Genomic DNA, 14,082 nt, shown 5'->3' on the forward strand with positions numbered 1-14,082 from the left:
CTCATTTATTTATGATCTCCCTAGCAACCAAAGTGAAGAAGGAAACAGGATCAGACATAAGACACTGTATCTATCAGTCAAAAACAAACCCTGTAGGGATGCAGTTTTCTTGATTCTGAGAACTAAGTTATTCAAATGGAGGCTGGTGAAAGAATGCAGGCTGTCCATTTAGCTTATTTAAGAAGACATTCTATTTTCAAATGTTTTCACATAATTATTGTAAATAACCAGGTAATATCACAATTCCATATGATGGGAATTGATTCATAAAATCAGTTTGATAAGGCCTACTTTATAACTCTGCTATGTACTTAGAACTTGGAACTATATTTATTTAGGCATAGTCAATGATTCAGACCTTTACTTGGTTCCAAGAGACCTTTCTCCTAATGAATCATGGAGATACAGTCAGCCCTTGGTATCCACAGGGAATTGGTTCCAAGACCTCCCGAGGATACCAGAGTCTGTGGATGCTCAAGTCCCTTACATAAAATGGCATAGCGTTTGCATATGACCTATGTGCATCATCCTGTATACTTTAAATCATCTCTAGATTGTTTATAATACCTAATATAATGTACATGCTATGTAAATGATTGTTGTACTATATTGTTTATGGAATGACAAGAAAAAAAACTCTGTACATGTTCAGTACAGACCACAACCATCCTTTTTTCCCTCATATATTTTCTTTTTCTTTTCTTTTTTTTTTTTTTCTTTTTGAGACAGTCTCGCTCTGTCGCCCAGGCTGGAGTGCAGTGGCGCAATCTCAGTTCACTGCAAATCTCCACCTCGTGCATTCAAGTGATTCTCGTGCCTCAGCCTCCCGAGAAGCTGGGATTACAGGTGTATGCCATCAATACAAAAATACAGAAATGCTAATTTTTGTATTTTTAGTAGAGACAAGGTTTTGCCATGTTGGCCATGGCTGGTCCTGAACTCCTGGCCTCAAGTGATCCACCCTTCTTGGCCTCCCAAAGTGCTGGGATTACAGGCATGCGCCACTGCGCCTGGCCCTTCCCATGTATTTTCAATCCACAGTTGGTTGAATCCATGGTTGTGGAGCTCACAGATACAGTGGGTTGACTGTATTACTGAACTAGGTTATCATCTCCTAAATACTTAATGCCCACAAAACTCTCCTCAGTGAGAGAGGCAGTGCTCTGGTGGGCCTGTTATTACTTTGACACATACAAGAGACAAGGATGTGATGATGGACCAGGGCCAGGCTTCTACTTACAGAGATGTGTGCAGGCATCTCAGAGCCAACCTTTCCTTCTGAGACCTCAGATAGAAAGGAAGTGTGACCCTATGTTGAGTCCTGTTGAGGTATGTACCTATCACCGTAGAAATATCCTTATAATTGAGAAGTTCTCTGGGCTCCAGCTGTTAACCCACTTAAATAGCTGTTACAGTGCAAACTGATATAAATGATATAATCGGCCAACCCTTGAAGTCATTCTTGAAGAATTGGACCTGTATGGCATTTGCCTAGCCCTCCCTCTTTAGTTCTCAGACCTTGCAACCTTGTTACCTTAAACTCAATAAAACAAAGCTCCAGTCTTCTCCTTCACATCAGCTTGTTTTCCTGTCTTCTGAGTTCTACTGACTGCCATCCTCCGAGTCTCCAAACCTGAGCCATTCTCGATTCTTGCATTGCTTTTCCCACCTAGGCTGTCAAAGTCTCATCTCTCCCACCTCACCATGCCCACATCCATTCCACATCCCACTGGTCCCGCTCTCCTAGACCTTCTGCCTCTCGTTTTTACCATTCCGTGGCTTCTGAATTAGACAAGAAGCCTTCTGTCTCGTCCTCTCCAGTCCCTCCCCCTAACCACTACAAGGTCAGTGTTCCTCAAATGTCGCTCTCTGACAATAGAATCTCAATTTAAAGCTTTAAAGTTCATTCCATCCAATTACTTTTCATGACCTTCAGAATTCAGTCCAGACTCATTGGCCTCACTTTCTAGACTTTTCATACCATGGCACTTCCAACCTCACAGACCCTTCTCGTTTCCTCTTCCTCCTAGACACTCTTGACTACTTCCTGTTCCCCTCACCAGCACGTCACACTTGCTTCCTTCCTGCAGCCTGAGTGCCAGAGTCTGGCCACAGCTCTCTTCCGAAGCTCTTTGTTATTACCACCACGCACATATTACAGAGCCTTCTCTCTCTTTGCACAACCCTTGGCACCTCACATATGGCACTGTTTTGTTTTTTGTATTTTCATTATTTAGGTAGATGTCTTAGTTCTCCCATTGCCTTAAAAACAAGGGTAGTGTTTTTCTCACTTATCCACACAATGCCTAACACAAAGCCTTGGACCTAAGAGGCCTCCAAATCCTTGTGGGATTCCCAAAGCTTAGAGTAACCACCTGCTCTTATCCCACAGCACTGCAATCGCCCATTGAGTATCAACGGAAAGAAAGGAGCACAGCCGTGATGAGGTCTCAACCTGCCAGGCTTCCCCAAGCCAGCCCCAGGCCCTACTCCTCCGTTCCTGTGGGCTCAGAGAAGCCCCCAAAGGGCTCCAGCTATAACCCACCTCTGCCTCCCCTGAAGATATCTACCTCCAATGGCAGTCCAGGGTTTGAATACCACCAGCCTGGGGACAAGTTCGAAGCCAGCAAGGTAAGTGACAACTCATTACTCCCACCCTTGTCACTGCAAGGGCACAGCCTCAGGTGTTACTTTAGGAAGAGAGAGTCTCGGTCTGTCACCCAGGCTGGAGTGCAATGGCACGATCTCAGCTCACTGCAACCTCCGCCCCCCAGGTTCAAGCGAATTTTCCTGTCTCAGCCTCCCGAGTAGGGAGGACTACAGGTGCCCTACCACACCCAGCTAATTTTTGTATTTTTAGTACAGATGGGGTTTCACCATGTTGGCCAGTCTGGTCTCAAATTCCTGGCCTCAGGCGATATGGCCATTTCAGCCTCCCACAGTGCTGGGATTACAGGTGTGAGCCACTGCACCCGGCCAGGAAGTAGCATCTTTTAATACTTGCTGATTATTTTAGCAGGAACAGCACACTAAGTACAGTCTAGTCTCAATTATGTTTTCCTTTCCCTATAAATTGAGTGAGTTATACTAGTTCCCTGTGGCATAAATCATCATAAAAATGGATGATTTTTGCTAAATAGAATAGTTGCAATGTGGATCATCTTCATCTAAAAGTCACAGCTGTAGTGTTTGACATCTTAAAAAGAGATCACCCTTTCTAAGGATGATCTGCCTTGAGCACCTACTGAAAGAATTTCCCAGTTCTTCACCATCTATTGGCTGATGTGGAAGGGAAGTCGATCATCAGTGTGTGAATGGGAGAAGTCTGACTTGGATTGAATGTTTGCCGTCGATAATCCACAATTCAAATATCACCATAAGGAGAGTCAAAGACTCAACTATAGACTTAGTCTACACAGCTATTTTGCCCCTACAAGGTAGGTAGAACAGGAGAGAAATGGGAAAAGTGCTAGATTAGGAATCAGGCAAACCTGGTTTCTATTCCCAATTCTGCAACTCACTTGCTTTAGAACCTTAGCAAGTTAGTGAACCTCATTAGGCCTCAGTTTTCTCTAGAACTCAGTGGCTCTATGAATAGGAACACTTACATTTTTTATCTACATGTTCCAATTTTATAGTCTTATTTCTCCCCAGAATTATTAGTTTATATTGGTTATGTTAAAAAAAATATTAGTGTCCAAGTTCAATCGTGTATTAGAGTAACCATACTGATTTGTTCCATCACATCACCTGGAAATGATTGTCCACCTTAAAAAACAATCCTGCCTTCGTGAGTAAGCTGAAGTCACTTTGGCATTTTGTCAAACATATTGGGCCAGATGCGCTGGCTCACGCCTGTAATCCCAGCACTTTGGGAGGCCAAGGTAGGGGGATGGCTTGGGCTCAAGAGCTCAAGACCAGCCTGGGCAACATAGCAAGAACTCATCTCTAATAAAACTTTTTTTAAAAAAATTAGCCAGGCGCGGTAGCATGCACCTGTTGTCCCAGCTACTGAGGCAGGAGAATCACTTGAGCCTGGGAAGTCGAGGCTACAGTGAGCTATGACTCTGCCACTGCACTCTAGCCTAGGTGACATAGCAAGACCCTGTCTCAAAAACAAACAAACAAAAAAGTATATACTGAAGAATTTGTATGTATATCCTGTATGTATATACATATAGAATATATATGTATTTACTGAAGAATTTCTGGCTCTTACCATGCTCTGTGAGGCAGCCAGTCCTCCTTGGAAAGTTACACGTCTGTCTAGAGGCAGCTACCCTGAAACAGACTCACATGAAAAGGTCATGGGCAGCATCTCATGTATTAATGAGTAGGGGAGGGTACCTGGTGCCTGCAGGAAGTTGGGTTAGGGTAGGTCATGGCCTTGCCTTTGAATTGGGCAGAGATATCATTCTTAGTCCTGTCTCCAAGAGGGTCAGAATATAGAGTAAAGCCAACGCACTTTCAAAAAGAGAAAAATTTAATATCAAACAATCCATGTTCTTTCCATTGAAGGATTGTGACCCCTGACATGACCCTTGCCCTGACCTCACTCTGCCCAGGTGCGTACATACCCCTATGCCAGTGCCAGGTTCTTCCTTTCACTTATAAGAGAATGCTGGCAGGAAGGTATGCTGGGAAGGGGCTTCCAGGTCGAAGGCGTGTTTATACCTTTATGTGGGGTGGAGCCTATTCACCCTGGATGATAATATTGTTGAAACATTGCTATTAAAAAATATACTTTCAGAGCACGTTTATTAATATCATGTCATTACTCAAGAGAGAATGCTGTCCGCTGCCTACCCTGCTAGTGGGAGATTTGGCCTTGAACCACCAGGTAGGGTGCAGAGCAAGCCCATGTGAACTAGCGTCCTTGTGTTTGTGCCCCTCTCACCCTTATCTCCCAGCAGAACGACCTGGGAGGCTGCAATGGGACCTCGTCCATGGCCGTGATCAAAGATTACTATGCACTGAAGGAGAATGAAATCTGTGTGAGCCAAGGTGAGGTGGTCCAGGTCCTCGCCGTCAACCAGCAGAACATGTGTCTGGTGTACCAGCCTGCCAGCGACCATTCCCCCGCCGCCGAGGGCTGGGTCCCGGGCAGCATCCTGGCGCCCCTCACCAAAGCCACAGCAGCAGAAAGTAGTGACGGGAGCATCAAGTAAGTGCCTCGTTGGCTTTCCCGGGAGAGGAGTATGAGGATTAAAAATATTCAGAAACAAACAAAAGAACACAAAAATGCAAACACCCGATAGGGAATTACTGCTGCTTATTTTCAACAGTGCCACGGAACCAGTGTTTGAGTGCTGGCACCATATGCAGCATGGGGCATCCAGGCTGGAGTGGTCCACTTTTTTGTTGGTGGTGGCGATGATTTTTCTTTCCTTTTGATTTATAATTTTCTGTTCATTTTCCCCCTTCCCGCCCCCCCACTCATTAAGAACCCTACTGAAACCCTAGGTGACAAAAGGTGTGCCTTCTGTTGCCACATTTGACCCACCACAGGACTCACTGGACTGGACTTCTATTTATATTGTATTAAGTAACTGATATATATATATTTTTTTGATTGACACCAAAAAATTACCTTGGCACAAATGCCAGACCTGTGAAGGTCAGAGGCCCGCTGCTTCTCCCAGGAGGGAGGGAACTTTTTGGTTGTCTGTGGCAATTCCTCTGTACAGATTGTAACTTTTTAAAAATTCCCCTCGACCCCGTCACTTGAATATATGTTCATAGTAATTTGTAAGATACTTCTTTTCCTTATTTTGGTTGCAAAGACCCTTCCGAACACATTCCTGTATAAAGTATTTTGCACTATTTAAAGAAACCCATATGGATGAAGTCAGGTTGTGCAATATGATGGCGTCACAGTGCTCATCGTTGTACCTGTAATGTAACTAATGAGTTTAAATGTACTATTTTAAATATGTAAAATAAATTTTCACCATGAGCATGTTTTAATGAAGTTAAAGACTAGTTGACCCTTTTTCCCCCATTTCACTATTCTTTGACTTTCAAATGTGCCAACGATTCTTCTTCTTTTCCTCTTCTTCTTTTTTTTTTTTTTTTTCCTTTTCTATATTTTAGGATTTGGGTTGATGCATTGGCATTTTTTTTCCTACATCAAAAATACTTTTGTTGCTAAAGTTCTGACCCTGGCCTTCCCTCCTAAACAGCTCCTGTTGATTTTCCCTAACCTCTGAGATGAGGGAAGGTACAGATTTGATGCTATCCAACTGGTTCCCTGCAACTGGGCAGCCCTGAGGTGCTGATGTCAATTAATGACCAGAGTAGAAGGCAGTGTTTGGCTGGCATTCCCTGCTGCTTTCCCCACTGCATGGTGATCCATGGAAGACATGGTGCAGGGGGCTCCCATGAGCTATCTGAGCAGTGGCACCAGCAGAACTGCACTGCTTTGGCCCTCTTTCTAGGTCGGGGGATAGCAGCTACTGACATCCCCCTGGCCTCAGTAGGTAACCACAGGCCCAACCAAAAATCCACAGTGGCCCCTAAGGCACAATAGCCCCCATGCATTTTGTCCTAAGTACACTTGTTTTGGGTACCTTTTAGGAAGCCTTGGGATAAAGGTCCTCAAAGCACTGAAGTTTTTATTAATCAGGGGACTTGCAGAGCTAACTCTTAATGATTTATCCTCTAAATATCCAGGCACTAAACACTTCTTCCTCCCTACCTTTGGTTCTGTTGGCCACTTATCCATACCTTCCATGGGAGGGAAGGTAAAAGGATGTCAGACCGAGCAAAAGAGAGCAGATTGAAATACAAATGGGTCATTCTGATTTCTTGTCAGCCGCTCTTGCACAAGTGTTGGAGGTGTGTGTGGAGGGGGAGCAGTGGACTGAAAGAGGTTGTCAGTATTTACCAGTGGAGGACACTCAGCACACCCTCCCCCAAGGCCTGCCATAACCACAGGGGTCAGAGTTGGTTGTGATGCCTACAGGATAAACGTCACTGAAAGCCTGTGTCCACATCAGTGCCCGGGCTTGCAACCAAGAGATGGAAGCTCCCCAAACCATGATGACGAGTTCTTCTGGGAAGAAGAATATGAAACCAAGCCTGTCCTGCCATTTATACTACTCTGAGTCTTCCTTCTGAACATGAAATGTTATTGCTCATATTTCTAGCTTTTCACCAAGCATACTAAATAATCCAGAGAGTTTAATAAATGTAGAAACACACCCCCACATGGACACACACATACACAATGTGCTGCCTGCCCTGGAAGTCCTTTCAGCAGGGATCTCCCTGACTCGAGTTGTTCTCAGAAGGAGCCAGGGACATGGGTTTTCGAGTAAAGTTATCAAAGTCTGAAGTTAACAGGCTGATGCCATGTAAGATTAGCTTCTATGGGTGGTTCTCACTTATACAACGGTTGGAGCAAGGTGCTGGTGTGCAGGGGACAGTAGAGAGCCTGACTAGTTAGGAGATACAAGAGAGGTCTGGGTTTTTGAAGGAGCCCACTTTCCCACAAGATTCAAGAATATTACTGTGATTGCTTTTTCCTGCTCAGAAGGTTGAACCTATGTGTTAGGGATAAATATTTTTGGAACACCTGCCTCAAAGTACCCTTAAAATCCTGATGTATGTGGAGTGTTTCGGAGGGATGCTCTGTGTTTTGCAGCAGCTTCCTTTTCCTAAATCTCCTCTGCCTCTCTCCCATAATGGACGCTCATCTCATGGAGCCCTGTCTGCATAGGCCCACCTTTGACAAGGAGATACTGAGGGGAAGCCATGTCTCACTTATTCCGGACAACAGTTAGAACTTCATTCAAGCTCTGTGACCTCACCTGAAACTGATGATGCCTGCTCAGGGTCACTGATGCTATTTGTGACTTGGCTTTTGGTATCTTTGTCTTTGAGATCTGATATTTATGGAATGTAAGGGCTCTGCTCTGAGCTTGTCTTCATAGGTCTGTGAAGAAGTTGCTCACAGGACCCTTTGTGGGAAGAAAGAAGTTAGGATGAAAGGCCTATTGAAAAGCCATTGCTGCTGTCACCTCCCTGAGAGCACACATTAGGTCTTGTCCTAACAGGGAAGCTCTAGGACCTCTACAGGCTGACAAAGCCATATATTCACAAACACTGAGTGATATGGAGAATATAGACCGAGAAACTCTTTGCCCTAAAATATCCAGGTAAATGAGTGGTGCTCAACTGTTTATTAAGCAAATGTCTGCCACAGAAAATCCTGTCTGATCAACATTGTTTGGGAGTGTAGAACTCTCAACATCATCCTTTTGGGTCTTTCTGTCTGGTCCTGGGAAAGTGTCAGTCGCATATGCATTCTAGAATATACTTCCCTTGTCTTTCCTATTCTCCTCACCCCCTTTCCTCACCCATCCACCGTGCCCTTCTCAAGAGGAATTCCTCAGTCCTGTGAGGCATCACGGGTATGGTATACAAACTCCCTTATTACAGTTTAGTAACCTAGCATTCATATTTTCTTTAAATGCCGCAGTCAACCTTGCACATCTACCAGGGGAGGTCAGAGTTCATCCTTGCTCACTTCCAGCTGGAGGCGAGGTCAGCCGCCAGTCACCCTTGGAGCTGGTGTGCAGGTTTGGGGCCTCTGAAGCCCGGGCTTGATGGAGCACCTCACCTGTTGACTCACCCAAGGGTGGTGAGCCTGCCCTCCACATCACTGTCCCTGACCTGCCATTTTGATTGCTGCATTTTTTGGTACAACAGGAAGTCATGTTCATGGCATACTCTACGCATGAGAAAGCGGGCGGAAGTGGAGAACACGGGTAAAAATGAAGCCACAGGGCCTCGTAAACCCAAGGATATTCTGGGCAACAAAGTCTCTGTTAAAGTGAGTAAGGTATTCCGGAGCTGCGTCCCCACCTGTCATTCACTCCCACCCTGCAGCATTCTCACAAGCCAATTTGGGTGGATGGGTTATTTTCTTTTTCCCAGTATGGGTACCAGAGGGGAAGTAGTTTAGAAGGATTTTGCATGCAAGATCAATTTATTTTTTATCTTTTATTTCTCCTGACAACTTCAATTCAAGTAAGTACCTTTTTTTTTCTTTTATACATTTCTCTTTATACTGTGCAGATGTTTTACAGCAAAATTATCGCAGCATTCTCTTAAAAATGCGAGATGCTTGATTCATATTAAATTTCTCAAAGCTGCCGTTCGGTACCCTAGGTTTGAGAATACACACAGGTTAAAGCAATTAGGGATGCCTTCCAAACCCCCAACCCTGTGAGGCTGAGGTTTGGAATTTAAGGGCCACTGTGTCCTTAGTAAAGTTTCATTTCTTTTCCCCAGAGTTCAGACAACATCAACTTCAGGCCATTTTACTTGCATAGACACAATAAGGGGGCACATTGGTGAAACCCAAATTATTTCTTTAAATAATCCATCTACTACTTTGAACTCATGAATTCTAAGCTTGGCAGACTCTTATTTACCCCCATCTTGAAACAATGTCATCTGCTTTCTTTAAATTGGAACCTCTGGAAAGATCTGCCAATGGACAATGGAAACTAGACACTGATTATTATAGCACTAATTGTGCTATAATGTGTGATCATCTACCTGGAACTTTGTTTCCCTTCCTTAGCAAAGTAAGAACAACTAAAACCCAGTCTAACAGCTTTCTTGGGGAAAAGAAATTGTATGCTCTCCTTCACTCTCATCTGGGAAGTCCAGCCTCACAGAAGACAACAGTTTAAATTCGACTCATGCTTCATTTTGCTTCCATTGCTGTTTCCCATGAGATAAGCAGTTGTACACAACCCCTGCCTCCTCTCCCTGAAAAGAGCATGCTGCTGCCCCTGGTGATTCTCACCCCCACTTTAAAAACACCTGGTTTTTTCTCTGCCCAAGATCCCATCGCCCATGCTTCTCTGAAGTTCTCCTCTCTCTCTAGCAAAAGCTACTTGTGTTCTAACTGTGTTCTCTTTCTTCCCCCTTCCTCATGCTGCCAATCAAGGAGACGAACAGTTCCGAGGAATCAGAATGTGATGATCTTGACCCTAATACTAGCATGGAGGTAGAAGCAGCTATTGTTGTCCTATTTCCTACAATGATTGCCTTTTTTGATGTGTTCTGTAACAGTGACCTTGCTAAAATGACCAGCCATTCAAAGATAAATTTTGATGTTGGGGCATCTCTGGGTATCCCATCCCAGCTATAAAAGAAACAAACGAAAACATAATTCAGTTCAGTGTTGGTAGAAAACTCTACCTAGATTTTTTTAAAAAACAAAAACTTCTTCTCTTGAATGCTTGCTAAATATTTTCTCCTTTGGCAGGTTCGACTTTATGTAGAAAATATCCAATTTCATTATTTGAAACTTAGGACACGTTTTTTCATGGAAAACAGCACTATAAAGAGTGGATGAGTCCCAGCTAAATGACAAGGACTCATTTCGTGTTTAGTTTCTCCCTCTTTTGTTTTCCCCTCCTCCGCTGCTTCTTTTTCTTTAGCCGTTTATCCTCTTCATCTTGCTCTTCTACTGGGTTTTATTCCCTGCTCAGTGTTCCAGAAAAATAATGGATGAAGTATGGCACCTGGTTGCTATGTAGAGCTGATTGATAGCAAATAAGGTGTAATTGTAGCAACTCCAGAGCACACTTCAGCCCAGTGCTGGGCCTGTGAGCAGTGGCTGTGCCCACCATGTGAAGGAAAAGAAGCCCTGGGGAGGGCCTGTCTCCTGGAGCCACGGCAGAGGCCTCTCCAGAGATGGTGAGATGGAAACACTGCCCAGGGGACGTTTCTCGCACTCCAGGCTTACAGGGATGTGGGAGTGGAACCAACACCTGTATCAACAAGAACATCCATTCCACTTCCAACTCCCAGTCTGTTGGGTTATAGAAACGTGGCTCTTACGTGGCTTGCCACTGAGTGACAACCATGATAAATTTACAAACCCTAGACAATGAGGGCAAACATGGAGCTGACTTCCCTTGCCATTTTATCATTCAGAGAATGTTTTTCTCCAGATCTGTGCCTCCATCTCCAGTAATGGGTGCAAGTTTAGAGATTTCTTCTAAGTACAAAATAGACAACATTAAAAAAAATTTATATAGTCTCAAACTTTTCACTTAATTAGATAGACTTTTATTCTTATTCTAATTTGACCTAATCCCAAAGAAGTCCAGCACCATGTTGTTTCAGCCACCACAAAACCCAAGAGAGCATGAGGCCTAAGAGCCGGTAAGTCAGCTGCAGAAGGAGCCAACTGAGTTGAATCAGGCCCGAGGCAATCGGCTGACAGTGGGAGTTCTGCCAGGATAGAGTAGTCCCCTGTGGATGTGGGTATTACCACAGAGCTAAATCTGGTAGGTGTGGCTCAATACATACCCCACTGTGGGAGAAAGTGGAGGTGGCATTTGTAGCCTAAATGTATCTTAGAGAACAAGGAAGCCAAGGGAAATTTCAGGCTCTGTTTTCCTTGCATTTCACAGGATAGGCACCAGCTCTCCTGGAGTTCACACCTGTCAGCTTGTAGATACTGTGTGGCACCTGTATCCCCAGACCTAAGTGTTGCCAGCATGTATTATAATGTCAGCTGCAAGTGGAGGAAGGCCAGACAGAGGCAGGGGAAAAGCCAGGTATCTGTGTTCTAGGAAACAATTTAGGATCTTGTCCAGTTCTCGTGGACTAGGGGAGAAGAGTGGTGTTCCCACTCTGTAGGAAGAAATGGGCACAGAGGGATGTGGGGCCAGGGGAACAGCACACATTGAAAATTAACTGGGGTCGTCGAATGCCCCATTCTGCACTTAGATAAAAGCATGTGTGTGCATATACACATCTTAACTCTGCTTTGCTAATTGAACACATTTTAAAGGTTCTTATTCATCTAAGGCTTTTAGTCCTTTGCATGGGCTGAGTGAGATGGGTCCTCAGGAGGTGCTATGGAGTGCATGAGCAAAGACATTAAAATATTCATGCTGAACAGAGGAAAACCAAAAATTGTGTTGATGCATGTCTGAAAAGTTTTCAAATACAGTAGTTGAGACACAAAGTTTCCTTTAGGCACAAACTTTCAAGTAACTGGAACCTCAAGGAGGCATGTTGTTGGAAGCTGCAGTATCCCCAGTATGTGTGGATGTAGCCCTTATATATTCCATATACATCCTTTTAAATTTCAGTGATTCCCTTTTTTTTTTTTGACGTAGAGTCTCTGTCACACAGGCTGGAGTGCAGTGGTATGACCTCGGTTCACTGCAACCTCCGCTTCCCTGGCTCAAGGGATCCTCCCCCCACAGCTTCCTGAGTAGCTGGGACCACAGGTGCACACCACCACTTCTGGCTAATTTTTGTATTTTTGGTAAAGACAGGGCTTCACCACATTGCCCAGGCTTGTACTGAACTCCTGACCTCAAGTGATCTGCCTGCCTTGGCCTCCCAAAGTGCTGGGATTACAGGCATGAGCCAATGCACCTGGCCTAAACTTCAGTCATTCTCTGAATGTGTTGCCAGCTTCAAATTAACTTTGAGTACATGAGCAAGTCCAGAGGGAAAGCAGGCATCTTGGCACTACTAGTTTGGTATTTTCAGACACAAATAAATAAGATATAGAAAGTTAACCTGTTCAACGTGAGTTGAGAATTTTCTCAAGGCATGTGTAAGTAGAACCTTATTGCAATGTACACTGCAGAAGAAGAAAATGACTAGGAGTGCATACTGAAGAGAGAGGCTATACCTTAAAGATCCAAATTGAAATACAGGTGAGCAGGCCACCTCTTGAAGGCCTCTCACTATTCAAGTGGTCATTTAGGGCATCATTCCCAGACCCAACCTGGCCCCCAACCTCACCCTTGTCTTCTGAACTTGATGCTGCAATGTGTGTTGTCTCTCTGGGAGTGTGTCTGTTACTCTTAGTGAGCTGAACCCTGTGCTGAGGGTGCCTCTGTTCCTGGAACCCCAGCTGACATAATGGGACCGTGCACCCTGTGTGTTCACTCCGTGCTAGATCTCCAGATGTTAAATCCTGCCCTGACTGACTCCCTTTAACCTGAGGCCAGCCTGTTGATCCCAGCCCTAGCTGTGCATAGGCTCTCATCTCCTGCCTGCATGGGAATGATGTCACCAAAACATTCTTTACTTTTTCTCAACGAGTGGACCGAACGGTTCCTTTAAGGGCAGTTTCCTGGGGTCTTTACTTAAACACTGGCTGCTTGCTACCTTCAGGCTGGCATTTGTCCCACCATGGTGTTTTGGGGAGATATGCAGGCACATTCTTGAAAGCTAATTAAGAGGAAAATAAAGCACCTTGAATCCTAGGAGTCAGATGTACAAAGCTTTCCAACAATACCCAATTAGGTAAAGGGAGGTAATTCTGCTCTAATGTTTACATCCTTTTCCTTCCCCTGCTTGTGGATGTCCCACTCCCAGCAGTACACACCACATCAACGCCACTGCAAGATTGGCTACAGGTCTGTGCCATCCCCTCGTGGCCCAGTCTCCTGCAGCCAAGTCTCCTGCTGATCTGTGACCATACCTCATGGAGAACTGTTGTAAAGATGATGAGTATTATCCACAGTTCAGCTTACTTCTTTACCTTGTACTCATTAAACTTTGGGGTGGGGGTGAAAGGGGGGCATCATACATGAAAGAGATGTTTCTACATGGAAGAAGAGTCAAACCAAGCTGAAAACCAAACACAAGGGTGCCTTAGGAACAGGTTAATAGTAATTCATTTTTTCCAGTAAGGTTAGACTGCTGAGTGCCTTTTGCAGGGCGGAGAACCACATGCCCAGCCACCACCTTTTTCAGTCTTGTCTCTACCCCGGTGTCTGCACTGACACCCCAGGCTCACGTGTTCAGGGCCAGCATCTGGCCTGTACTAGATTTTTCTTAGGACCCAGGCGAGGCAGGTTTCCACCTCTGAAAAGTTGTCTGAGAACTGTGTCAATGCTCACTTGTTTTTGCACCTGCCTCCTAGCCGCAGCATTGCCACCTGCCTACATCACAGGATGGGGTTGAAAGTCCTGAACTAGCCTCCCTGACTTGGGCCTTCAAGGATAAGGATTCTCAGCCCAGTTTTTACACCAAGCTCAAGTAATTACATGCATTTTAACTAAAACAAAACAAAACCCAATA

The 14,082-nt window shown here is 44.7% G+C and overlaps 1 protein-coding gene across 26 annotated transcripts in view; it reads left to right on the forward strand.

Moving 5' to 3' along the window:
- The window catches only part of KALRN (kalirin RhoGEF kinase), a 694,106-nt gene that overhangs the window by 634,527 nt on the left and 45,497 nt on the right, over positions 1–14,082 (forward strand). For 10 of the 26 annotated variants that reach the window (XM_055259655.2, XM_063630177.1, XM_063630173.1 and 7 more), the window contains 4 exons: positions 2,393–2,631; positions 4,911–5,164; positions 8,713–8,836; positions 9,965–10,024. In XM_055259655.2, the coding sequence (XP_055115630.1) occupies positions 2,393–2,631; positions 4,911–5,164; positions 8,713–8,836; positions 9,965–10,024 (677 nt within the window). Of the gene's footprint in view, positions 1–2,392; positions 2,632–4,910; positions 5,972–8,712; positions 8,837–9,964; positions 10,025–14,082 lie in introns of those variants that run through there. The other 16 variants (XM_055259662.2, XM_055259664.2, XM_063630179.1 and 13 more) reach the window with 3 other exon arrangements.

Source organism: Symphalangus syndactylus, chromosome 21, assembly GCF_028878055.3.
Source record: "Symphalangus syndactylus isolate Jambi chromosome 21, NHGRI_mSymSyn1-v2.1_pri, whole genome shotgun sequence".
Taxonomy (NCBI): Eukaryota; Metazoa; Chordata; class Mammalia; order Primates; family Hylobatidae; genus Symphalangus; species Symphalangus syndactylus.